Source organism: Mytilus edulis, chromosome 8, assembly GCF_963676685.1.
Source record: "Mytilus edulis chromosome 8, xbMytEdul2.2, whole genome shotgun sequence".
Taxonomy (NCBI): Eukaryota; Metazoa; Mollusca; class Bivalvia; order Mytilida; family Mytilidae; genus Mytilus; species Mytilus edulis.
In genome coordinates, this window is record NC_092351.1 from 54,568,469 (window position 1) to 54,594,590 (window position 26,122).

The window sequence follows — 26,122 nt, forward strand, 5'->3', positions numbered from 1 at the left end:
GCAATTCATTTTAAAGCCTTTTGCTTCAAATATACCAGTTTATAGATCTGATTTTCCAACTTTTGAACAAATATTCCCTGATGGCTTTGTATGCAGCCTAATCAATCTGTTCCTCTTTTTACTGAAAATAATTGCAGCATAACTATGCATTGCCTAACTGTTAAGTTGTTATTTATACTGTGTTGAAGTTTTGAAACTTCTAGGAGTAAACCTGTTAGTGAGATTTTCTTTTTGCATTACTTTGATTCATGATACTGATCGCCTCTGGAAAAACAAATTTACAAAAGGGGATATTAATATATTTTCAAGAAAGTATATAAATGTTAGAAGTTAGAGATTTGAGATTTTTAAAAAAATTATAGTTTTTTCACCAATTTTTTATGTGCTTTCTATACAAATGTTCACCTGTTTTGAAAGAATTCAATCAGTAATATTTCAACAAGCAAAAGATGTATGTAAAATTTTACAAAAATCTGTGACATAGCCCATTTAAAACTTGAATTTGACCTCAATATATAATATGACAGAAAAAATAACAACTTATTCATAGTGCTTCTGTTTTATTGATTTATAAAAATCTTTTATTGCATTGAGACCTTCTTTTCTCTCCAAAACAAGTCTTCAAAATGGAATGCTCCATTGCTTAAACTTAAGCATGTTCTTGACTTGAAACATTTCCCAAACTAAGATGGTTTATCTTTCCACAACAAGTCTGCTGGAATAGAAGGTGACATTGTTAAAATCTTTGGAATATCCTCTTCTGTCGTAACATTTGGGATTCTTTTTCGGCTGACTACATTTTCAACAAGACTTTTCTTATATTCCGTCCACTTCCTGTTTGCTTCAAACTTCAGATACAGATTTTGATTTGAGGGTATTTTTTCCTCATTCTTGTTCTTCATCTCTTCTAATTGATCCATCATTAGATTAATTGCAAAAAATGCAGAGTTGATCACCAAGCATTCTACTTTACCATTTGTAATGATATAAGTATCCTGAAGATTTTCACCTGCAGATAGAAAAATTAGATAAGTGTCTGGCTGTTTGTATCTACTGTAAAGTAACCTTTATTGTTTGTACTTATAGTAATACATTCTCATAACAACACCAAAATAATCATCAGAATATAGAGACAGGAATGTTTGTATATATATATACTTTGTTCTATAAACTCAGTATTATTTTATGTACACTATTATTTAATTCACATATCAACACCAAAATTGTATCAGTATATAGAGGATAGATGTTTTTACTATAAAGTAGATATTATTTTATGTACTAAGGGAGCAACCATTTAATGTTTAAGGGGGTGGGCTAGGATGAAATGTTTTTTTTAAAAAGGCAGGATGAGACACTTTCCAAAAAAAAAATGTAGGATGACAATTTTTAAAGAGAAAAAATCAGGTTAAAATAATAAAAAAGACAGGACCAAATAAAGTGAAAAATAAAAAGGCAGGACAGAGATTACAACACAAAAAATGCAGGACAAAAAAATAAAAATCAAATGGTAACTCCCTCAGTAATAGTTATAAATGAACATACCAACACCAAAATAGTCACCAGGATAGAGAGACATGACTGTCAACATGTGGTTTTCTGTTCTACATATTCTTGTGTGTTTTCCGTATGGCTTGTTGAGAAATTCAGAGTGATCTTTCTTGTTATCAGACAAAAACAGGGATGGTCGCAGATAAGGGGACTGAGTCCTGAGCAGTGATATTTTCTTTATCATGTCACATTTTCCTTTACGTATAAAGTAGACAGCTTCTGTCAATTGTGTTTTGTCTCCAAATATCACCTGGAAAAATACAAGTAATAAAAATATAAATCAGCATTTTTCAATTTCTATTAAGATTGTCTTAGCAGGAGTAAAGTGACATCAGAGGCGGATTTAGGGGGGGGGGGGGCGAGGGGGCCCAGCCCCCCCCCCCTTTTTGGGAAAAGAATTGGTTGCTTATATAGGGAATCATTGAAGCGTGACTGGAGTGGGCCCCCATTTATGAAAATTTCTGGATCCGCCACTGGACATGACAAGTAACTTATCACCAGATTTGCACTTAAATGAGCATCATGACAGGTGCCACATATGGATCAGGATCTGGCTTATTTTTCTTGGGCATCTGAGTTCATATCAAGTTTTTGTGGGGTTACTGTTGCTCAATAATTAGTTTTCTATGCAGTGTTTCGTCGTTTTTAGTGGAAGAAGACGTCAAGTCTTCTGAAGACTTAAGGGGCCGACCATTGGCTTTGAGTCTCCGTATGCCGCATTCATTTCGTGTATTACAATTTCAAAACAACTTAGATTCCTGACACTGATTTTTACACATGATTGGGCATCTGAATCATTTAATTTGTAAATTATGATTGTAAAACAATCACTATCGTAAATATGACCCTTTTATTTATGTAAATTATTAGATTTCATCTCATCCACATGAACGTAATTTGTTTACTTGTAACAGGATGTTTTAACTGTAGATATTTGTATTACGCATGCGTGAATTTGGTATCGGTACAACTCGCCCTGTTTACAAGTTCGCCCTTGAAGTTACGAATTTGCAATCCTGCAGACAAGAAGATTTTGTTTTTATATAAATAAAAAGGATATATAAAGTGTTGTCTTTATTCATGGTTTTCCTTTGTCATGTGAATTAGATGCCCTTCGTAACATACATGTGAACCTCCCGTTTAGGAGAAAAAACTCCCGTGTATGAAATTTTTCAGACGCCATATTTGATCATTTCTTACTACTGTACGGGTGTAATTGACACCTGTGTTAAATTTTACCTGAACATCAAAGAAGATGTATAATTATATGGCTTCACTTGACAGCTTGAGTGTCAAACATACTGGTAATCCACGATGTTTACCTCCGGCTAACTGCCGTTGTGTTATCAAAACGATGTGTATTGGGAATATTGAAATACTTTTTTGTTACTTCCCTTTGTTTTATCCTGTTTTCAGTTATTTTGCTTTTAAAAATGTAAATGGTAAAAAGACTATAAATGATTAATATTTTAATCAAATAATCATAAAAGGATGTTGATTAAATGAATTTAAATGTTTTGGACAAATAAAAAAATTAAAATTTATAAATTATTTTATTAATTTAGACCTCCTTTCAAGGATTAAATTGAAGTTTATATATTAAATTTGTTTATAACGGTTAGACGTCAACATACAATATGTGCAACTAGGCTTTTTGAAAAATTGAAATTCAAGAATAAAGATAAAAAAAAAAGGCTAATAGTCTAGCTTCTGCTAGCTTCATGTATAATTTTTCTACCGATTTAATATATAACTGGAATTATGCAAACAGACTTAAGGAAAAGGCATGTAAGTCATGTAAGTTCATACAAATATGACACTTTTCTAGACAATCCAGATCTTGCAAAATACATCGCTAAAAATTGTAACCTTTAATTTTGTTGTTGTGCAGTAAAAACCCATATGGGAACTTTCAAAAGTTGGCAGGTATGTAACAAGTCTTACTATTTTTATGCTCCATTTATGGGCAATATGTTTTCTAGTCTGTCCGTCCGTCCTGCTTCTGGTTATAAAGTTTATGGTCGAGGTAGTTTTTGATGAAGTTGAAATCCAATCAACTTGAAACTTAGTACACATGTGTTCCTCTTGATATGATCTTCTTAATTACTGCCAAATTAAAGATTTTACCTAATTTTCATAGTCAACTGAACATAGAAAATGATTGTACGGATGGGAAATCCATGTACTTATGACCTTTTCTTGTTTGAAGAAAAAAAAACCATTTTAACGATAATGGAACAAAGCAGCCTGGGTAAGTGGGGCTGCTTTTATGGTAATTCAAGTTACCTTTTATTCACCTTCTTCCACTTCAGAGCTATCAGCTCTTTGATTCAATTTTAATTTGCAATGGAGGTGTCAGTTTTTGTGAGTTTTAAATTTTACCTTGGTATCTACCAAATCTTTATATTTTATTTTGTCAAGATGTTTTATCATACCATGGTAAATCATGTTTCACCTTTTTAACTGTAAGAAAACTGGGAAAAGGGAGATCTTTTTTAAAATAAATTATTGGATTTTCATTATGTTTTATGAAACTGATAGTTTTGTATGTTATCCGGCAATCTTTGCTTCATATTGATAAACATATTTTTTCTATCATGGATATTTTCACAACAAAGGAAATGAACAATGGGTATAAAATCGTCAAATTTAGAAGGGATAAAGCTGAATCAGATCATTAAATATGACTAAGTTTTGTCTGACCAATTTCGGGTTTAATTAAGAAAAAGACAACACTAGACCAAGGACTTCTATACAAATCCTTTACTGGACTTGTCTTATCAATATGTGATCAAATATAATTGTTAAATAAGCCCAAGTCAGTGGGGCTAGAAATACCCAAATGGAAGGTCAAAATCAATAACATTTTAGCTAAAGAGCATTGAAAAAAAAAGTAAAATTGCTATGATAATCGATGCCTGTGGAAATTAAACCTTGGTATTGTGCACATTCTTCTTTCGATATTGATATTTATCTTTCTATTATCAGAGACATATAATACAATATGTCTATGCTATTATATTGTAAATGAGTGAAAAATGAATTTATTTTCTATTCTAAAAATTAGAACTGTCCTTTTACGCAAAAATGAGTTCAAATGCGATCGGGTGTTCTACGTTCTTCAAGTTCTTTACGTCCAATTTTCCCCGCTTAAATGTCACAACTATTGGTTTGCATCAATGACGGCAAATAACTGGTAAACCAAAATAAGCGGAATATGTAATAGGGCTTACTGTGTTGTCCGGGAATGACTTCATATCTGACATGTCTGTTACGCTCTTCATCTGGTCAATGGAGGCTCCTTCGAAACTTTGTTGGTTCCTGATAAATGTATTTCTGTGCTGCCAGTTCTCTTCATATTGGTGACGTAAAACATTATTAAACTCGGACTTGCTGAGACTTAAAAACTCGCTATCACCTAAAAGATGTAAATAAGAAGAGAGAAAGGGACGAAACAAACGAAAAAATAATTTTAAGGGGGTCACTATTAAAACAAGAAGCAGTAATCAAAGTGTGCATTGAGTAAAAGAAAGGCTCGTTTATTATTCTATAAATATAAGCACAAATCAAATTGTATAGAGAGAGAGATAGAGATATATTTTATTTCCAATGGTGGACCCATTACAGGCATAATCAGTACATTGATTTTTGTCGAGCCATCGACTTTAGTCGAAAAAGCGATCCTACATTCCGTCGTCGTCGGCGGCGTCCACAAATATTCACTCTGTGGTTAAAGTTTTTGAAATTTTAATAAGTTTCTTAAACTATACTGAATTTCTACCAAACTTGGACAGAAGCTTGTTTATAATCATAAGATAGTATCCAGAAGTAAATTTTGTAAAAAAATAAATCCATTTTTTCCGTACAGTATTTTACTTTTAAATGGACTTAGTTTTTCTGCGGGGAAACATTACATTCACTCTGTGGTTAAAGTTTTTTTAAATTTTAATAACTTTCTTAAACTATCCTGGGTTTGTACCAAACTTGGACAGAAGCTTATTTATGATCATAAGATTGTATCCAGAAGTAAATTTTGTAAAAAGATAACTTCATTTTTTTCTGTATTTTACCTTTAAATGGACTAACATTTTCTTCCAGTTAACATCACATACAGTCTGCAGTTAAAGTTTTCAAAACATTTATTAGATTCATTAACTATCCTAAATTTTTACCAAACTTGGACAGAAGCTTCTTACAATCATAAGATAGTATCAAGAGATATATTTTAATTGATTTTTTTTCCTCATTTTTGGTGAGCCTGCGATTTACAGCAAAAGTAGGCGAGACACTGGGTTCGGCGGAACCTTTACAAAATTTATTTTATCACACAATTGCAATAGACAATAAACAAACATAAAAATAGAAATAAGTTTGACAAAAAACATGAAATATAAATTGAGTTTATAATATATGTAGTCACATATCAAAACCTGTATGTTTAGTGATAATTGACCATGCAACAGAAGCAGCATCACATCCATTATGTATATATTTGCATTATCACTGAATTGTACCAGTATGGATGGTCTACCATTAAAAGAGGGTGGTAAAGGGTTATTTTCGTGCAACGTGTTTTGCCATTTTTATTTGACGTTCAGCCGTGAAAAAGGTTCGTTATTCACCGTGTTTCGTGAAATCGGCTAAAAGATCAACGTGCAAGACATTTTTAATTGTTCGTTCATCGTAAAATTTACAATTTTATTTCGCGTTCTTCCATGCAGATACCATCCCCCCTTTTTTACACCCTCTTAAAAACATTATAATGACCCTGGGACTATTTATACTAACTTAATAAAATAGTCCAACAATGACAAAAGTATTTCTTGAAATGTCAAAGTAGCTAAATGACTCAACACTGTCAATGACATGATCAGAATGCCTTTTATTCGTTTCGAGGTAGTCTAGATGAGCATAGGCGGATTTAGGGGGGGGGGCCAGGGGGCCCGGGCCCCCCCCCTTTTTGGGAAAAAAATTTGGTTGCTTATATAGGAAATCACTGAAGCGTGACTGGAGCGGGCCCCCTCTTAGGTCAGTCAGTGGGCCCCCACTTATGAAAATTTCTGGATCCGCCACTGATGATCATATGACCCAACCAACAGTAACTCAAACTTTTATATATTTTTTATAACAAAATGCATACTGTATTCACACATTTATATTTTTACAAAATACGGTATACATACTAAAGCTACCCTGATTAAGCTAATTCATAGAGAGTCAAATTTACGACTGTGATTTAAATTTTATTTTTGTAAAATATCGAAATCTTGACCATCCCTACCATTCATAAAATAAAGTTACCCTCCCCAATGGTTAAGGGAGGATGACTGTTCTTATCTATATATCCCTCAAAAGATAGATTCCTGTTGTAAGAGTTATTTACCTTTGCAAACTGCCGTATAGTTTCTTTTCATGTCTCTTATGAGAGCAAGTTCTCCAAACGTAGCACCAGATTTAACATCTTTCAGATGAATAACGTGTTTGATGCCTGAAAGAATAAAGACATTACGCGAAAGACCGTGTATCATAAATATACCTTTCAAATGAATGTTAGTGGCCACAGAACACAGTAACTTCGCAGTGCATTTCTTTTAGACAATAAATTAAAATAAAAAAAACTGCTCTATCTCATAAAGATTTTTACAGTGCAATGTACTAATATTGAAACAAATAATATAATATCAAAACTATAGAAGAGTCTACCAGCTCAAACTCAAAATATGGACAATTCTATGTAAAGGGTGTTTAAAAATTCAGTTTGACAGCTTCAGATGATACTTTTTTTACTTTTTTTAACTTAACCAAACCAAAATTCAGCACTCAATTTTAATCATGTAATTTCATCCCCTTACAGTACTTTATATTTCATGCATAGAATATCATGCAGCAAATAAATTTGGAAAGTGTATGAAAAAAATTTGTAAGTTATACAGCCTGACTTTTCACACTAGGGGCTATGACAACGAAAACCAAAGGACGATAACTGTTCTCGGAACTATTATGCAGCATCGCATAACTAGAGGTCAAGCTGCATTTCAAGCATAGCAGCAGTCTCTTCAACTGTCGATGCACCTTGCACATCTCAATCTTGTTGCGGTTCGTGCGCTCAGTTAGTGTTTATTTCCTGGATTTGTCCTTTTTATTTAATGTACCAAAATTTAAAAACCGTTAAACAACTTTCGGTTTTATTAGATTTTTATTACTTAAAGAGTGATTTGAATAAAAGAAAAGCCCGTGATGAACAGCAAACGTGGACTGTAAGCCAATGAAACAGCAATCCAACTACGCCATTAAAGGGAAACTTCGTAAAAAAAAATTGATATTATGTCCATTCTGTATAAGAACGCTCAAATTCATAAATACAAAAAGTCATCTGAGATCATCAGACGGTTTCTTGATATTTTGGCAAGCGCTCAAGATTTTTCAGCAGCAAATCAGCCAGTCATGAGTTGTAAATAGCGGGTGTGCGCTTTTTGGATCTGTCAGCCTTGTACTCCCTGTTTTTTTATACTTTGGTTTACGATAATGAGTATTCTAAGCACGAAAACACGTACATCTTGTTTTCTTGATTTACTTTTAAATTAAAGTGTTCCGTTCTTCGAAAAACTACATCCAATATTTGATGACTCTTAATATGTGTACCTTAATTGCAATACAAGTCATGATAATGTAGGTGTGTTTATCTGATAAAAGGTGCGCTGGAAGCCTGCATATCAAAGTTGAAAAGTGTAACTTAAATTGAAAACCTAAACACATGTGTTAGAAAGCAACAATTTAACTTTAAAAGGGGATATATGTTTTTTTTCCTATAACATCTTCTGATAACTTATTTGATGAAAAAAAATATTGTGGTCGAAAAGATGATAAAATAACAGCTGCGCCATGAGCGCATGATACGCCCTAAGTCTTGTGTGGAAGTTTTATGCAATAATCATAAATAGTTTCTGGGAAAGTTTTAAGCAATAACCATATATTATTTTTGAGACATGGCGGGACATGTGAAACCCCTCACCCTGGTTTTTTTTTTACAAAAAACTAAATATCACTATAATAAAATTTTGAATCAAAACCAAAAAGTATACAGATCTTTAGATTAATATAACAAAGAAGTGTGAAAAGTTTTAAGCAATAATTATAAATTATTTTTGAGATACGGCGCGACATGTAAAAAAAAAACCTCCCCTGTTTCTCCAAAATAAAATTTTGAATAATCACCAAAAAGTAAACAGATCTTAAGATTAATATAACAAAGAAGTGTGTAAAGTTTTAAGCAATAATCATAAATTGTTTTTGAGATACGGCACAACATGTAAAAAAACCTCCCCCTTTTTTACAAAATACTCAATAACTCAAAAATGGAATTTTTAATCATCACCAAAAAGTATACAGATCTTTAGATTAATATAACAAAGACATGTGTAAAATTTTAAGCAATAATCATAAATCGTTTTTGAGATATGGCGCGACATGTAAAAAACCCTCCCCCTTTTTTACAAAATACTCAATAACTCAAAAATGAAATTTTGAATCATCAACAAAAAGAATACAGATATTAAGATTAATATAACTAAGAAGTGTTTAAAGTTTTAAGCCATAATCAAGAATCGTTTTTGAGATACGGTGCGACATGTGAAAAAATACACCCCTGTTTTAGTTACAAAGTGCCGTTACTCAAAAAGTTTTAATCTTATTTTCACCAAAAAGTATACAGATCATTTGACCATCATAAGAAACAACTGTATTAAGTTTAATGAAATTTGAATAAGTCGTTCTCAAGTTACGATGCAACATGTTTACCGCCGGACAGACAGACGGACGGACAGACGGACGGACAGACGGACGGACAGACGGACGGACAGACGGACGGACAGACGGACGGACAGACGGACGGACAGACGGACGGACAGACGGACGGACACCGGACATTTGTATACCATAATACGTCCCGTCAAAATTTTGACGGGCGTATAAAAATATTCTGAATCTTTATTTTTCCCAAATATTATAGTGGTGCTACATTTTGGAAAAAAATAATTCGGTTGATAGCGTCGAAAAGCAACAAAAAAATGTTCCCGCTTTGCGAAGAAAAAAACTGACCATACATTTTTTTTAAAGTAAGACAGTTGCTCCCTTACAATTTACAGTTCCATCATATATATGTTAAAACGTACCACTCCTCGGATCTATATCTGTCGTCTGCAAACTTACACACCCAGAAACAACAAAATACATCCGGGTTCCGATGTCGCCCTGCTTTATGATAATTCTCTGGTCTTCAAATCGATCATACCATAACATTCTGGCCAGATCTGCTTTTATCGACTTCGGATACTTGTGAAAGAAGGGGAGACGATCCATAACTTCCTGATAAAAGACCATGGAACAATTAACTGTTATAAGTCATAAGATTTTTAACTAAGAAATTTCACTTTACTTTAAAAGCATGCTTTTTATGCCCAGTAATACATGCCTCATTCAAACTCAAACATTTCCAAAATTAAACAATCGTAGAATTATTGAAAGAAGAGGCGAAAGATACCTAAGAAACATTTAAACTCTGAAGTTGAAAATAAACCGACAACTCTATGGATGATTGCTTTAAGTTCTTTGTAAAGTTGCTTCAATGAAATGGATTGACTGTCGTTTAAAACGACGAATTAGCATTGTGTCCTGCACGCTAATTAGTAATGACTCTAAATTACTTCGGACTCCTATCAGAAGAGCCCGAAGTCTTATCAGCGAAACCAGTGACACTCTTACGATTAGAAATTGTATTTGACCGTAAGTTATACTGGAATGATAAAATGGTAAATGACTTACGAGTATTTTTACTTGTCAATTATTTGTAAAAAGAGTTCAAGGATCCCAAACTGGAGTCTGTAGCCAGGAGAGGATCCATCCATTTTAAATTGTGGAGGTTCCCAACACAGGATAAAATGGGGGTGTGTTCCAACTATATGTCCCCATCCAAATGCATTGATCGGCCAAAAAAGGGGATCCAACCCCGGACCCCCCCCCCCCCCCCTGGATCCGCCACTGGTAGCCCATAATGTTCAACCTGGACCCCAACAATAAAACTTTACATGATTGAGCTGTGCTATCCACAGGCACTCGTCTCTGATTTGTTTTCCTTTGTACCTTTTAATATCACATGTTATATCAAGTTATTTAAGAAAACAAAATCTGAGCCTGTTGTGCTTTCCCCTTATAACTACCTCAAGAGTTTTAATATCTCTTTCTGTACGCTGATGTACCATTTTCCATAAGGCATCCCTAGCTCTATGAGAGAGTCCACCGTATGAAGTTGTCGCACTTCTGAAATAGCTAACATCAAAATCCAAAACATTACTTTTGTGGCCCTTTTCGTCTTCTTTCTTTACCGAACTAATTTCTTCTCTTGTTTGCATTTTCATTTTCGCCTTCACAGCATTGAGAAGACGAGACACACATATAAATTTATTCGTAAATCTTCGAAACCTTTCCAAAACAACCGCCTACAAAAAAAAAACCAAAAATAATAAAAAAATAAATGGATAAAAACTTGTTCATTCGAATTCATTAATTACTTCGTTCATCCATTCATTATTCATCCACTCGAAGCTTTCCTACATATAATACTAGTACATCATTTAAAACAAACGTGTATAATGTGGTTTCAAAAATAAATCGAAATGATTTCTATTTGGTTCAGTTCAAAGGCGCAGGTCCAGGATTTGGAGAAAGAAAGGGTAAACCAACGTTTGAAGTAAATTAAATTCTTGTTAAAATTATATACATTTATCATGTACATATATATGTAGCTTCGTAAGGGGGTCTGAAAAAGTAATGATTCCGATCTGCACAAATTTGAGCCGTTAATTGGACTGTTAGTATTCTTATGCAATATCGGGTACATCTAATTGAAAAACCGGTGTCCAAGCTTCCATTACGGGGCGCCGAATGGGACTCTTGTGGTTTTGTACTCAAAATTCAATTTTGTACGGACAAAAGTGACTTTTGTTCAACAAAAATAAGTTCAGTTTAACAAAATTTGTATCATACTACAAATTTAAAATTTTGTCATACAAAATTATCTATCAGCGGACAAAAGTCACTGTCATGACAAAATTCATTTTTGTTACACAGACTTGAATTTTGTTACCTAATTTGAAAATTGGGCGACAAAAGTCAATTTTGTATTCAAATTAGTTTAGTTTGGTTTCTGTGAACTAATTTGCATACAAAATCGACTTTTGTTACACAAAATTGACAAAAATGAATTTTGTCTCAACAAAATTGACAAAATTGACTTTTGTCTCAACAAAATTGACAAAATTGACTTTTGTGAGACAAAATTGACTTTTGTCACAACAAAATTGACTTTTGTCTCAACAAAATTGACAAAATTGAATTTTGTCTCAACAAAATTGATTTTTGTCTCACGAAAGTCAATTTTGTCTCACGAAAGTCAATTTTGTCTCATAAAAGTCAATTTTGTTGTTACAAAATTGAATTTTGTCGTCACAAAAATGAATTTTGTCGTCACAAAATTGACTTTTGTCTCAACAAAAATGACAAAATTGACTTTTGTCTCAACAAAATTAACAAAATTGACTTTTGTCTCAACAAAATTATCAAAAATTGACTTTTGTCTCAAGAAAATTGACAAAATTGAATTTTGTCTCACAAAAGTCAATTTTGTCTCACAAAAGTCAATTTTGTCTCACAAAATTGAATCTTACCTCACACAATTGACTTTTGTGATTTAATTTCCATATCAGGTAACAAAAGTCAATTTTGTATGCAAATATGTTTATATTTGCATACCTTTTAGACAAAATTGACTTTTGTCATGACAAATATGAATTTTGTCTACAAAAATGAATTTTGTCATGACAAAAATGAATTTTGTCTACACAAATGAATTTTGTCTACACAAATGAATTTTGTCATCACAAAATTGAAGTTCTCACAAAACAAGTCTGTAGCACATAGTTTTGTAAGACAAAAATGATTTTGTTATGACAGAATTGAATTTTGTACAAAACCACAAGAGTCCCATTCGGCGCCCCGTATCCATTGCTTATAATAATGATCTGACAACGCCGAGTTTTTTTCTATTTTAGCTGACACGACTTTTTGGGATCCTCTGGTGTTGTCGAATAAATACACACTTTGATAATTTGAAGGCTGCAATTTCATTGGCTGACAAAAAAATTAGAATTTTAATAAGATTCAAGTCTTACCTTTCTGTCGTCTGCAACAGAGACATTGGTTGAACTTGGAACTCCGCCTGGAAACCTGCGACTGACAGTTCGTGACAATAACTGAAAAGAGCATTTTCAAGAGGGTCTGGATGGGCCAGATTAGAGAACAACGGTGTACTACATTTGCGCGCATTGCCATTACATGCATTTTAGCGCAAAAATCCTTATATTTGCACCAGTAAATACAGGTAGAATGATATTCATGTATTTATCGTCGCTGGGCTTCCAAAATGTAAATTACAAATTTTTCAAGAAAAAAATATTTCAAACAAGCTTCGAAAATTTTGACAAAATGCATGCTTCCAAAATGTCGTATGTGAACTTGAACATTTTTGTGAATAGCAGTGAAATAAAAACTTTGACATTTCTGGATTATCCGAGAACTTAAATTATTTTCACAGAAATAAAGAAATGTATAATTATTTTATTCCCAAAGCCATTATACAACGATTTTCAAGTTTTCATACAACATTTTGGAAGAAAACTTTACAAACAACTGACATTGGCAATTTTTGTAATATGTCTTATTTTAAACGTTTTGATTGGTCTACTTGTATGCCTTTTTGTAATACCAAAGATTTCCTCCCGCCCAGAGCATTGGTGTCAAAAAGAATTTTTAGCCAAAAAAGTTAAATACGACATTTTGGAAGCCCAGCGACGTTATTTAACTATTTTTCGAGCGTGACAAGTGCGCCAGTCCTATTTTTATTGTGCACAAGCACTTAGTCCTGGAATTAGATACAGATACAAATTTAAAAACAGTAAATGTTAAAAAAACAAAAATTAAAGTAAATTACTCGTTGTAATGAGAATGGAATGAATCTGGTTCGTTTGCAGACTCTGCTATTCGGTTAAATTATGAAACAGAATAATATTTACTCTGCAGTATTCGCAATTAAGTTACATGTATGTCTTAAGCTATTACAGATTTGTCATGGATTACTGCATACATTTGTTTTTAAATTCAAAACGCAAAATAATATAATACTATAGTCATATTTAAAATAAATTTTCTTTATTTCACTTGTGTTACCTGTAAAACGAAAGCGCGCAAATGTAAGCAAAAGCTGTGCGCAAATGGGTTTTGTTTTAATACCCAAATATATAAATAAGTTAATAAAACGGGACACTGGCTTTTCTATTTGAATCGAGGTTGATGGAACGATTTTAATTTCATTTGCAGATCTTGAACGTTTTGCATTTTGCATTCCATATTCCCCTCCCATAGACTACCGTTTTTTTTTTTTTTTTTTATTCTAGTGAAAATGTGTCAACTTTATGTTTAACCCACAATAACGTTTCCCCTTTTTATTCTGGATGCACGACTATTTTTGATGAAGGATATACATATCACCTGCAGAACCCTTTTTATTATTTGCATAAAGATTTACCGTAGATGATTTTCCCGTGCGCAAGATGGAAGAAGGTGTCGTAGATAGATTGATACGGCTCAGACGCGATTTGTTTCTTTTCAATCCCAACGATAATGGAGCTAGCCCAAGTTTAAGCGATTGTTTATGAGTGTTTATTTCACTTCGCGATGGCCTCAGTGCTAAAGGAGATGTTGTCGGAGACCACAATGCAAAAGATGAGTGTGCTCTTGTTTCGTCAGCTATTGTTGATGGTTCATTGGCAAATGGAGAATTCGATCTTTTAACGTATTCATTCACAGAATTGGTGTCTATGGTAAAAGTCACGGGGATTTGAGAAAATAACGTTGAAGGTGGTCTAGACATAGAACCGGGTGGCGGCGTCTCTGTAGATATCTGTATAGTTATTGGTGAAGTACATGTACGATTTAGTTCTTTTAATGGAATATCTGTTGAAATTTGAATAGAGGCCCTTGGCATTCGCATTGATTCTAAAGTCCCTTCCGAACTTGATCTGTCCTCCTCTGATATGCATTCAGTTCCGGGTGGCATCTTAATTTTCTTACGTTTATCTTTATTTCCTACCACTTTACTCATTCCTGGTTTAAAATGTTCACTTTTGTCATATTCATAAAATGTTTTTTCTGCCTTTGCTATTGTATTTATATTCGATTTTTCAATCTGAAACCTCTTTGGTAATTTCAGCGGATCAAACCTGGACTTAGTACCCATCTTTGTTAAACAGCCCTTCTTTGATATCTTCGTTTTTGTTGTATCGGTAAATTGCAGAAAACTAAGGTCGGATCCTTTAAATTTATCTAATTTTCCCTGAAGATGAAATCCACCCAAATTATTCTCTTTAGGCTCGTCACACATCAGTGAAATAGCATCCATACTGCAGACACTGCTTTTGAATGAACTTCTATTATGCGAACTTCTGTTGTTCATTTCTCTAAAAATTGATGCACTATCTCTGTATTTTCGTGTTGAATCTGATTGGAAATCCATGTTATGCCGACTGATAGAATCCTCCCTGCCTTTGCTACTTTTGGTGGACTTTCTTGGGGATTTCTTGTCTTCTTTATCCTTCTTCTTGTGATCGGTTTCTCTTGTTCTATTATCGAAAGATTTCTTCTGAATATCGACATCCTTTTTATGTTTCAACGGTCTCAATCTTGAAGGAACTGCATTTTTTTCTTTTTTCTGTGTCTCATCTTTTTTATACTCTATCCTTTTAAAATTTGCAGTTCCATATTGGTCATAAAGGCGAGTGATTCCAGCAGTTTGGCAACTTTCAATCCAGTCTGTGATTCTTTCCTCTGCTTTGATCTTTACTTTATCTAATTTATCTTTTGTTAGATCCATCTAATCGCCGGCTTAAGACATCACAACACGTGTGGTATCCACGTGTTATTGTTTACGTTTTGTGTCAGAGGTCAACGTCATGCGCACTTAGTCTTTGCTACAATTTCGTCAACTTCCGGCATAAAAAAACACGAGGAACGAAGGTTAACATGTTTTAATATATATATGATAAGCTAGTTTTATATGCATGTAGAGTCAAAGTTTAACAAAACTTATGCAACTTTACACCTGACCTGGTTGAGGTCTTCAAATAACGACACCTAGTATAGTCCAATATAATTTTTCTATTTCATGGAGTGTGTCCATAAATAAAATAATTTTAACATCTTGCAAGGCTATTTTAATTTTTAAAAGGTACCATACGTCAGGACTCATAATTATTTGGAAGCGTCCCAGAAAAAAAATCTTTTTTTTTATGCATATTTACAATTCAGATTAAGATCGAATTTACCAGGATCTGTGTATTTAAAGAAAAGGTACAAATATGAGTGGGGATAGGACCTTTATTGGGATCCCGGGATCGGGGATATACCTTTATCGGGACTCCGGGATCAGGTGTTTTTAAGATCTGGATTTCAGGATTGACCCTTTTTGGTATCCTGGAATTCTTTTTAAAAATTTCAGGATGTCGGGATTTTTATTTATTTAAATTCAGGACCTCAGGATTTCGTGTTTTTAAGCCCGGGATTTCGGGATCAGGATCCATTTTTACCCCCTTACCCCCCTCAAATTAATGTTGGTATACACATATCCAAAAATCAACACCACTTTGCAATTATATTGAAATGATAGGGAATTTTGAAAAAATGTATGTTTTAACTTTATTTAAGTGATAGACAGGTTGCCCGGACAGAAAATAAATATAATTTCTCGCTACATTGAAGACCTGTTGGTGACCCTCTGCTGTTGTTTTTTAATTGGTCGGGTTGTTGTCTCTTTGACACATGGGTACTTATAAAGTGAGAAACGGAATTGAAACGAAATATAACGAAACGAAACGAAATACAACGAAACGCAACGAAATATAACGAAACGAAACGAAATGAAGAATCGAAACGAAACGAAATGGAAAATGAAGAAACGAAATACAACGAAATGAATCTGACCCTTATGTTATGCAATTGTATGGTGCTGTTGATGTAGTTATCATTGTTACAACCACGTTAAAACAGTATCTTCTATCTATACTATTAAACGAGAAGACCTCATTTTGGGTGTCGCTTCTCTTCTTTCCACAATAAATCATCATGCCTCTGTGTCCTATGGGTACAGTGCATAATCGCATTTGTCATCCATTCATATGATTATTCAGATTGAGTTATTTTGGGTGAAAAACGAGAAAAAAGACGTCCGGATATGTTTCCGTCATTGGGCGAAATTTTCAGTCAGATTAGACTTCCGGTTTGCGGTTTTCTGTATACTTTGAACATACATTAATACTAGGAATACAGTGTAGTTTCGGTCTTATATCCGTCATTGGTTGAAATTTAAGTCAGATCAGACCTCCGGTCTGCGTTTTTCTTTTTACTTTGAATTAAATACATATACTACGAATAAAGTGTATTTTCTGTCTGATATCATTTTCAAGTTTAAATTACTATCCATGGCAGTCACAGGGTTTATTTAATAGGGAGGGTCTGAATAATATATAAATGACCGCTGTGGATCAATTATTAAACTGAGAATTGACTGTAAAAAGAAAATACACTTTCAGGACGTCTGGAGCGGGTGTTTTTAAGATCGAAATTTCAGGATTGACCATTTCGGGATCCGGGATTTCTTCTTTCGAATTTCGGGATGTCGAGATATTTAATTTGTATTATAAATTCAGAACCTCGGAATTTCATGTTTTTAAGCCCGGGATATTGGGATCAGGGCCCATCCGAAGTGGCGGATCCAGAAATGTTCATACGCAGGGGCCCGTTGACTGCCTAAGAAGGGGTCCGCTCCGGTCATGCTTCAGTGATTCCCTAAATAAGCAACAAATTATTTTTCAGAAAAAGGGGGGGGGGGGGACTCCCTAAATCCGCCTCTGCCCCGATCCCCCCTTTAATGAATGTTCATAATATACAGATAAGCGCTAAAAGTATTCATGTGTCATTAAAATTAATAGAGAACAAAAAACAAAATTTGTAGAAAAAGGAGGAGCCAGGCTAGAAAAACAATTATCCTGTCCCAAATTACCTATGACTTTTGATACCTTTTCTGAAATTCAAGTGTTCGTGTTCAATATTCTGTGTCTGTATTTTTGAGTCCTTAGAATGTAAAGTTTTCAATAAGACATCCACATAGATCAGTACTCAGATGGGTTAGGCTTTATCTTTTGTGGTAATTTTGTCATTTTTGACTATCCTCTTCAAAGTTTTGGATTATAATTTTATTTTTCAACATTGTAGACCTTTAGCACAACTGACGAGTCGCAAATCGACGCAATTTGCACATCTTGTACATCAAAATTTGAATTAATAACAGGTTAAAATTTATCATAGTTTTTGTCTTGAATGCGATTTGTTTAATTTTTCAAAAGTAAAAAGACATAGATGCTTCATACTTTGTATATAGATGCCTCGTGTTACGAACTTTCCGACTGTCGCCTGAAAAATGTCATTTTCATGAAAAAAGGTTCTCATTTTTGTAGTATAAATAAGAAAATGTTGTATGAGTGCGAATGAGACAACTCCATCCAAGCCACAGTGTAGTTTAACTTAGCAATTATAGGTTAGAGTACGGCCTTTCAATACGAACTCATGAACAATCACCGAACAAGATATAAAGGGTAAAAAATGGCCAATGTAAAACTATTTAAACAAGAAACCAACGCTATAATTAAGATGTGGTTTGAGTACCAATGAGACAACTCTCCATCCAAGTCGCAATGCATTTTAAGTTAACAGTTCAATGAGTATCGACTTGAACACAGAGTCTTTGCTAACACTAAACAGCAAGCTATATATAAAGTCCCCAAAATTGCCATTGAATACAAACTTTAAACAAGTAAATCAAAATATAGAAAACGAGAAACACCTATGAACCACACCAACCACTGAACAACAGGTTCCTGACAGTAGAATGGAATATGCATCTGGTTTAAACAGTTTAACAGGCTCGCCAACCTTCAACCTAACCTGAGACATAAGTTAAACATTATAACATAAAAAGACGCTATAAAATATTAACTCTATGAAAAAGACGCGATTTAAACAATAACAACACTCCAGAATATGTATGATCCGCGACACAATATAATATATACAAAACAAGAAACAGAAAACACATATGAACAACAGGCTTCTGAATAATCCAGGACAGGTGCATACAAAATATACACAATTAAGTATCTTGTAAAATCTGCATGCACGTCGGACAGTGTTAAGTTTTCGTGGTCAAATCCATATCGCCTATATTTTTAGCAGTAGGTGCACTATATTTGGTGTATTCAACTTACAGGTATCATCTGACTTGGACCCCATTTCTATAGTTCATTATAAGGGGTGTACTTTATCAATAAGTTGGTTTAGATGATGCTAACAAGATGAAAATTGCCGTTTAAAAAATGTCATCTGACCTTGACCTTATTTTCATGGTTCATTGGTCAAAGTCTAATTTTTGTCATGTCACTGAGTTTGTTTCAGAGATACTTTAAGCAATTGTTCTACTAGATTTCAGGGAAAGGAATGATTTTGTACATACAAAAAAGATGTGGTAAGATTGCCAATGAGACCACAAGAGACCAAATGACACAGTTATTAACAACTATAGGTCACCGTACGGCCTTCAACAATGAGCAAAGACCATACCGCATAGTCAGCTATAAAAGGCCCGAAATGATAAATGTAAAACAATTCAAACGAATCCACCGCCCTTTAGAGTAGTCTAGTCTGATGAACAGAACGTTGTCTATATGTCGGACTAAACTACTTTCAAAAGTAACTACACTCAAAAGTAATGATTTCATGGTTCAGTTTGAAAGTAACTTAACCAAAGATATTGGTTTAACCTACACACAAGTCCGAATTGCTGTCAGTTAGATGTTTCAATATATCTATATTGAGATAATCAGCTTGCAACACGATGTAGATATTTGTTAATCACTTAAAACATGGTTGACTCTTTCTGACCATCTAGGTATGTTGATTTTCTTTCTCATCGACGTCAGCAGCGGATCCAGTCATTTTCAAAAGATTGAAGGGGTTTCCAACACAGGAGAAAAACATTCCAAATTTATATCTCCATTCAAATTCATGTTTGGTAAAAAGGGAGGTTCAAACACAGGACATTCACCTCAGATCTCTTTTTCAGTTCAATTTAGTTTTCGTTATGGCTATTCGTCAGCCGTTAGCATTTCACATTTTTAATTTCTTGTCAAATACAACTTGGCCAATTCAAACTTAGGGAGATACCATTTGATTTTTATGGGCTAGGATGAAATTTTTTGTCCTGCATTTTATTTAGTTGTAATCTCTGTCCTGCCTTTTTATTTTTCTCTATATTTGGTCCTGCCTTTTTTATATAAATTTATCCCGTTTTTGTTGCCCAGTTGCTCATCCTGCCTACTTTTTTACTAAACAATCCTGTCTTGCCTTTTTTATACTCAAATCCCTGTCCTGCAGGCTTTTTTTAATTTCATCATAGCCCTCTCTCCCCCCCCCCCCCCCCCCCAAAAAAAAATAAAATGGTAGCCCCCTTAACTTGGACTCGGAACTTGGAAAAAAAACCAATTAATTACACCACCTTTTTTAAAATCAAAATCCTAACCTCCTATAACAATGTAAAAGATATATTATATATAGGCCTATTTCGTTTATTTCGTTGTATTTCGTTTTTTCATTTTCCATTTCGTTTCTTCATTTTTTCATTTCGTTTCGTTTCGTTATATTTCGTTGCGTTTCGTTGTATTTCGTTTCGTTTCGTTATATTTCGTTTCGTTTCGTTTCGATTCCGTTTCTCACTTTATAAGTACCCTTGACACATTCCCCATTTCCATTCTCAATTTTATACACAACAATATCCACCATTTAAAAGAATCATAATGACTGTTGTTGCAAAAAACAAGGTTCCTGAGCTATTTTAAAAGATTTAAGCGAGAGGGTTTTAACATTCTAGTATAAAGTACAGGCTTAAAAGGCTGAAACGTCAAATTTGCAAACTTTGTGTTTTGGAAATTGGCTTACAAGGTCATTAAAAAAACAGGTTGCTGGGATAAAACGCTTCAGTGATTCCCTATATAAGCAACCAAATTTTTTCCCAAAAAGCTTTCTTATGAATTTATGTTTATTTTTTCTCTTCAAAACTGTCTTTTTGTGAATTTAATCAGCAACAAATTTAACTATTCACTTTTTAATACCATACAAGTTTGTTTTTTTACACGGAATGTCATAGTTCTGTCTTATTTTCAAGTGAAATCAACAATTTGTTTTACATTTGTTCTTTAAGAATCAGATTAGATTTGAAGTGTCATATGACTATAAGCATGATAAGAAGGAATTCAGACTTTTAACAGAGTGCACATAAGATCCTTCCAATTGCTCCATCAATATAAATTTTAAAGCCACCTTGACATGCCCGTTATATATCAGCCCAGAGTTCGCAAAATCTTTTTTCCCCTGGTGGTCCTTCAAGAAAATCTACTTGTCCTTACTATTAATTCTATTGAAAAATACTAAAATTGTGTCAGTCCTATGCAAAATTTTGGTGGTAAAATCATGAGGACTGACACTTTTCGCGAACTCTGTTCAGACAGCCACTGACTATTTGTTTCATTAGGCCAAACAAAAATATATATATGTGTTTCCGCTAACGTGCTGAAAAAATTAGGGTAGCTAGGAAGGCAATATTATTTTAATTAATAAACATTTTTTAGCTGGTTACTAGTAGGGAATCAGTCCGAAATTTTACAGTGCTTGTTACAAAATGGCATAAAAAGTGTTAGGATATGCACTAAAAATTAGGGTAGGTAGAGTTTCAGTTTTTAATTTTTTTTTGGCCTTAGAACTAGAGGTAATTACATTTAGTTATAAAGACTACCACTGTCAAAGCTTCCAAGGGATAATTTATTTATTTGTACACAAGTAAATATTACATCTTTTTTCTTCTTTTTTAAAATGCCATGAATACATTTTGTACATGATGAATATCATGAATATACAAATGAAGTAATTGAAGAAAGATATACATGTATTTACCTCGAGATGCAATGTATATCACTTGTAGGTTTATATGGAGACAGGAGTTGTGGTAATGCTCACTTTCTTTTCATTCACATGTATAGGCAAAATGAGCAACAATTTTGTGTTCAGATCTTAACAAACTTTTTCGTCTTTCAGATATAAACCTCATTAACTGACAGAATCAAAAGTAGATTTATTAGAACAATGAGCTATGATACAGGATTCGGTGCTTCGTCATTTGGAAAGCCACCGCCATCATCATTTGGTGCTCCACCACCTGGAGGTCAAGGACAAGTGGATTCAGAAATGAAATCATTCTTAGAAATGGAATCACAGAAGGCACAACTTCAGCAACAAATACACAAACTAAATGACGTCTGTTGGGATCTATGTGTAGACAAACCAAGAGAAAAAATGGACGGACGTACAGAAACATGTTTATGTAATTGTGTGGATAGATTTGTAGACACTTCATTATTAGTTGCAGGACGATTTCAGAATTTGATAAATAAACATCAGTGAGGATAGATTCTATTAAGATTTATTCACCAGATTCATCATTTAGACTTGATTTTTTTACATTAAAAATGTTTATTTATAGTGAGAGGTTTGAAATGTGTTTGCCATACTCTTCATATTAAATTACAGTAAAAATACTGTGTTAAAATACCATAAAATTGTCAGATCAGCAGGAAAGCCAGGAAGGGTTACTGTTTCTCCCATATAATCCAGTCGTGCCAGAAGTATCAACAAACAAGTCTTTACAGTTTTAATGATCATAGTAATATAGATAAATCTATATTTTATTGACTTCAATTTGAAAGTTTCACTAACTGAAAATAGAACATATCGAATCCTACAGTTGAGAACAATCTAATTATTCAACTACCAACGAAATCGAAGGGGACTTTAGGTTTGCACTCTGTCTGTCTGTCTGTCCATCCATCAGTCCGGCAAATCAGATTTCCAGACTTTTTTTTTTATGCTTGAAGAGATTGATTTAATATTTGGTTAATTAGTTTATCACAACAAGTTACAGGTCAAGTTTTATTTTCACGATTTTAGCTTTTCTCCTTGTTCAGTTAAAGCCCTTTCCCAAGAACTAAATTCTTGTTGAAATACTTATTAATTACTAGATTTCTGTTCAAAGGGAAATAACTCTTTTTTTTTAAAGATTAATAAAAGATACTGTATTGTATTAAGATAAACATGATAAATGACATTTTGGATTTTTTCTTTTTGTAAATTGTTTAAAAGTAATTAGTGGCAGGTTTGTTTGTTATTCGATATGTTTACACAATGACAAATAATAGATCAAGTTAGAATTTGTTCCATTACAATGAATTTTTAACCAGTAGGGGACTATGTATTGCCATGCAATACTCACATAATGCTTGTTCTATTTTAGTATCCAATGAAATTGCAAACAGTTTGATCATTCTTTCAGTCCATCAGCTCTTCATGAAGTCTGGTCTGTTGATGTTACCATATCCTGCCAATAATTTTGTTTTGTCTGTCTGCTTCAAATAACTTTTTTAAGGATGAAATGGGAGACCATCAATAAACATGGCCCTTTTGCTAAAACAAAGGATACTGCAGGAGTACAATGCAGATTTTTGCCATTTCAAAAACGAAAACAGAAAGCGCAAATAAGGAAAAAAAAACATAAAAAAATTAAAGCTTACGGCCAGTATGCTGAGTTTTCAGAAAACAATTAATGGAATTGTCATTTTGGAGTTTATGCACTTATGTCAGATTGTTTTTGCATTTTTATGCCCCATCTACGATAGAAGAGGTGCGTTATGTTTTCTGGTCCGTTTGTCCTGCTTCAGGTTAAAGATTTTGGTCAAGGTAGTTTTTGATGAAGTTGAAGTCCAATTAACTTGAAACTTAGTACACATGTTCCCAATGATATGATCTTTCTAATTTTGATGCCAAATTAAAGTTTTGACCCCAATTTCACGGTCCACTGAACATAGAAAATGATTGTGTGAAGCTAAGATTAAAGTTTTTGGTCAAGGTAGTTTTGGCTGAAGTTAAAGTTCAATCAACTTGAAACTCGGTACACATGTTCCTTATGATATGATCTTTCTAATTTAAAGTTTTGATCCCAATTTCACGGTCAACTGAACATGGAAAATGATAGTTTGAGTGGGGCTTGTACCTGTTTTAATTTAATATTTTAATTTAATTTTTGTACCATTTATAAGCCCAATGTTTTTTATTATGTTGGTTTGTGTGTCTGTCCACCTGACCAGCTTCAGGTTAATGTTTTTGGTCAAGGTAGTTTTTGATGAAGATGAAGTTCAATCAACTTGAAAACTTAGTACACATGTTTCCCATGATATGATCTTTCTAATTTTATGCCAAATTATGCATGATGAACAAAACAGAACAGAACATATTTTATTTCTAATTAAGGGCTCACAAGGGGCATACAGAGCATTCATGAATAAGGCAAAAGAATATTGATTTGCATAGATACATAGATACAAACAATTTTTTACATACAGTTACAATACAATTACTAACTCATATTCACTTTAATAAATTTACCAACAGCATTAAGGACCTGATTGTCTTCACAGTTTAATAGATAAATAAATTTATGCTGATGATGACTATATTTCCAGGCCTTGTCACTGCCTTTTACAGAACAAACAAAACAGTGTAGTGAGGTGAACATATCCGACTTTATGATGAGACTTTTCCCCGGACCTTTCATACTTTAGCTATTTAAAGTAAGAAAAGGATGTGAATGCGTATAATCATACTCCTCTTATATAAAATTGAGAATGGAAATGGGGAATGTGTCAAAGAGACAACAACCCGACCAAATAAAAAACAACAACAGCAGAGGGTCACCAACAGGTCTTCAATGTAGCGAGAAATTCCCGCACCCGGAGGCGTCCTTCAGCTGGCCCCTAAACAAATATATACTAGTCCAGTGATAATGAACGCCATACTAATTTCCAAATTGTACACAAGAAACTAAAATTAAAATAATACAAGACTAACAAAGGCCAGAGGCTCCTGACTTGGGACAGGCGCAAAAATGCGCCGGGGTTAAACATGTTTGTGAGATCTCAACCCTCCCCCTATACCTCTAACCAATGTAGTAAAGTAAACGCATAACAATACGCACATTAAAATTCAGCTCAAGAGAAATCCGAGTCTGATGTCAGAAGATGTAACCAAAGAAAATAAACAAAATGACAATAATACATAAATAACAACAGACTACTAGCAGTTAACTGACATGCCAGCTCCAGACTTCAATTAAACTGACTGAAAGATTATGATTTCATCATATGAACATCAGGCACAATCCTTCCCGTTAGGGGTTTAGTATCATACCATCATAACATATATGAGAAGAACATAACCCGTGTCATGCCAACAACTGTATTTTAGAATAAATGTGTTTAGTTCCGATGCAAAGACCTTATCAGTGACTCAATATTAACGCCAAAATATGCAATCTTTAATGACTTGACAACAGTATCGTAATTATATCCCTTCTTAATATATGACTGTCACAAGTCAAAAGCCTTCTTTATTATTTATGTGTCTGTCCAGATTCAGTGGTTGTCATTGGTTCATACGAAAATAAGATGTGGTATGATTGCAAATGAGACAACTATCTACCGAAGTTCTAATGAAGTGGTGTAAGCAATTACAGGTATCCACACGGAATTCAATCATGAGAAAAATAAATACCGTATGCATATTGTCGTCGGCTATAACTTGAAAGGCCCAGACATGAAAAATATGAGAAAACCAACGGCCTTATTTTTAACAATATTTACAAAAACAAATATTGTTGTAGTTCAATAATTACATTAGATGTATGTTTCATTATAATACGTTATTCTGATTGGCTATATATATATAACTGCACATCACGTGCTATTCCTGAAACAATTGTATGAGACAATAACATTTATCATTCACGATGACACGAGGTCCCACAATAAAGTGCACAGGTAAATTATATAAAGACTTGATAAAAAACGTGTTTTCATGATTCTAGCTAAAAAAAATGTAATTATAAGTATTGAATGCTTCTTTTTGTAACTTTATAGGGTTGTAAAAGCGTTGATCGTGCGCACATTTTTAGTATGAAGCGCTTCCGCGCTTCATACAAAATGTACTTCGGTCAACGCTTTTACACCCCAATAAATTTACAAAAAGCAGCATTCAATTCTTAAGTGGTTGTCACTGGTTCATATATGTTTTTTGTAAATTTTGAAAAGTCCGATGAACGGCAACAGGTTGTTCGTGGTTGTTTAGACGGCAGTGAAAAAACATTATAATCCCCTAAGCATTAATGAAACGTAAGATTATTTGGATTTTCAATCGAAAAGAGGACAATTCATAGCAAAACTATATCAGTTTTATAATATGATTGAGTGCTACCGCA

At 33.5% G+C, this 26,122-nt stretch overlaps 1 protein-coding gene and 1 long non-coding RNA gene across 2 annotated transcripts; one reads left to right on the forward strand and one right to left on the reverse strand.

Annotated features, from left to right (window-relative positions):
• Window positions 1-540: 540 nt before the first annotated feature.
• Window positions 541-15,596, reverse strand: LOC139485887 (uncharacterized). Its single transcript, XM_071270537.1, has 8 exons — window positions 14,189-15,596; window positions 12,777-12,857; window positions 10,767-11,045; window positions 9,723-9,915; window positions 6,935-7,039; window positions 4,785-4,969; window positions 1,546-1,801; window positions 541-1,009 (listed from the first exon to the last, which is right to left on the reverse strand). The coding sequence occupies exons 1-8, from the start codon at window positions 15,530-15,532 to the stop codon at window positions 684-686; spliced, it is 2,769 nt and encodes a 922-aa protein (XP_071126638.1). The 5' UTR covers window positions 15,533-15,596; the 3' UTR covers window positions 541-683.
• Window positions 15,597-15,628: 32 nt separating this feature from the next.
• LOC139485888 (uncharacterized) lies at window positions 15,629-22,299 on the forward strand. Its single transcript, XR_011655421.1, has 2 exons — window positions 15,629-15,675; window positions 21,856-22,299. It is a non-coding gene; the product is annotated as an uncharacterized lncRNA (long non-coding RNA).
• Window positions 22,300-26,122: the final 3,823 nt, after the last annotated feature.